The 2,291-nt window shown below is 45.9% G+C and overlaps 1 protein-coding gene across 1 annotated transcript; it reads left to right on the forward strand.

Annotated features, from left to right (window-relative positions):
- Nucleotides 1-631: 631 nt before the first annotated feature.
- CCR75_003159 (uncharacterized protein) lies at nt 632-1,279 on the forward strand (the record flags this gene model as incomplete). The annotated part of the gene is made up of 3 exons (XM_067961256.1): nt 632-650; nt 781-1,109; nt 1,145-1,279. 3 exons carry the CDS (start codon nt 632-634, stop codon nt 1,277-1,279), a joined length of 483 nt encoding a protein of 160 aa, XP_067821874.1.
- Between the last annotated feature and the right edge of the window lie 1,012 nt (nt 1,280-2,291).

Below are 2,291 nucleotides of genomic sequence, written 5' to 3' on the forward strand. Positions count from 1 at the left end.
GCTTCCTCAATCTATCCTCACTACTCCGCGTCGTCATAATGACTGGTTACGACACTGTGCCGTAGAATTCGCAGCTCTCGTCAAGAGCCTGCCTTCTCCGATCTATTATCTAAAGAGCACGACGAGAATGTCACTAAAAAGTTTTGGTCACCATTCGGACAAACTTGCCTCTATCCTGGCAGCTTTATAGAATCGATGGCTTACGTTTGAGGTGGTGCCTTCTTCTTTCGGAGAGGCCACCATTCACTGTCTCAAGAAGTCTTCAACGTCTTTACATCCACTGGATCACGGACCTATTGCTCTACTTAATTCTGATTTTAAAGGGTTTACCAAGATCCTCGCAACAAGGTTCCGACCGATTCTTCCCATAGTGGCTATTACTACCCAATTTGGTTTTGTGCCGGGCTGTAACATTTCGCCAGCAATTGATATCTTTCAAGCGGCAAAGAAAGCAGCTACCAGTGACGAGGCGATGAAAAATCGATTGTGCTACTTTTAGATTTCACTAAGGCATACGACACCCTTCAGAGGCTCTTCCTTCTTGCAGTGCTTACTTGGATGGGCTTTTCAAAATCACTTGTAAATATTGTCGCTGCTCTTCACGAGCACACAACATGCCAGTTCATTATCAATGTTTTCTATCCCGGCGTGTACGAATGAATTGTGGCAATCGACAAGGCTGCCAATTGGCTCCATTATTATTTACTCTCGATCTTAAAAGCGCTTACAAAGTGCTTCGAATGCGCAAGAAAATTCATTGAATCAAGTTTTACGCTGCAGGTCAAGTCGAGACAATTGCTGTATCTGGATACGCTGATGACACAGCCATCTACCTTCGCCATCAAGGAGACCTCCCTTACGTTCTTCAATTTTTTAAGGCGTTCGAGTACGTTTTTCAGGACTTGCTATCAACAAAGCCAAGTCCATTGTCGTCGTGCTTGGGCGACATGAAACCATGGTTGCTGAGCACACGCACGGCCGCTACCTTGGTATACAAGTTGGCCAAGTTGATGCAACTATCATTAACTGGGATAAATGTTTTCAGTCAGTATGGGCATGACTTGCACTGGCGCGCCAGAAGACGCATTCTGTCGTTCAGAGAGCGCTCCGTATTTTTGCGATTGCTTTATCAAAGTTATTGTAGTCGCAAGACATTGCTGGCCGCAAAAAAAACACTATCCAGCGTCAACACAAGCTTATAAAAGACTTTGTGTGGGGCTGTGGGACGGGAAGCGAGCCAGGCCCTGAATTCCAGAAGAACAAGCTGAACTATCGATAAAAAAGGGTGGTCTATCAGCTTTCTGTATACAAACCGAGCTTATTACTTTCGCTACAAAAACAGTTGGATCGTGGGCCACTTCGGCAGATCCACTTAAACTTCTCCTAGCGGGGCAGGCAGCACATCTCGACCTGCTTACATAACTCCTAATTGAGACGACCGTGCCCCAACAAGTATCTGCAACACATTATGGGACACAGGTGCTGGTGTTGTCGGAGCGGCTGGCATGCCAGAGGTGGCACCACCAAAAGCCTGAGATGATAGAAAAGTTTTTTGGATAACTTTTAGGAGATAGAAAAGTTTTTTGGATAACTTTTAAGATACTTATGACATCGATGGGAGTGTCATCGTCAATGTTTCCGCCGCTCTTAACACTGAAACAATAGCCGCCTTGAAAGCAGATGAAGCCGAGTGGACCCGCACTTATTAGTGCATGCATCGCTTGATAACGTGTCGTGGCTTCTTTCTAGTGATGGCCTGCATTAAAAACTTAATGGTGCTAGTTTTGCAATTGAAAAAAAACTCTCGGAAATGTTCTTTTCTGGACATGGTTTACCCCCGGTAGGGTGCGTTTTACCCCACTTCCAGCATCTACCAGCGCGGTACAACCAGAAAAAAACTCGGCACTATGTGGGATTTTGCAAGGCTCCCATGTATAGCTTCGCAACACTACTTTTCTCCTCGCCTCTAGGAGGATCTATGACAGCACATGCAACCAAAACGCACCACTTAACACACACCCTAGCAAAGAGAGAAAACACTATGACCAATGACACCGCCCAAGTGTTTAATCCCACTCCTGTATTTTCAATGGTGGACTGCGATCACGTTGCAATACGTGCCTACGGTACCCTTGTACACTTACAACACATCCAAAGCTGACCCGAATCGCACAGATATGGGCTGGAACCTGTCGCTGGAAGCCTAAGCCTTGGGCTACGTTCCTTAAGAAAATTGCTGCCAGGTTGCGGATGTACAGTAACGGGCTAAAGTTGCCCCTATGTTTCACAGT

Source organism: Bremia lactucae, linkage group LG9 (assembly GCF_004359215.1).
Source record: "Bremia lactucae strain SF5 linkage group LG9, whole genome shotgun sequence".
Classification (NCBI taxonomy): Eukaryota; Oomycota; class Peronosporomycetes; order Peronosporales; family Peronosporaceae; genus Bremia; species Bremia lactucae.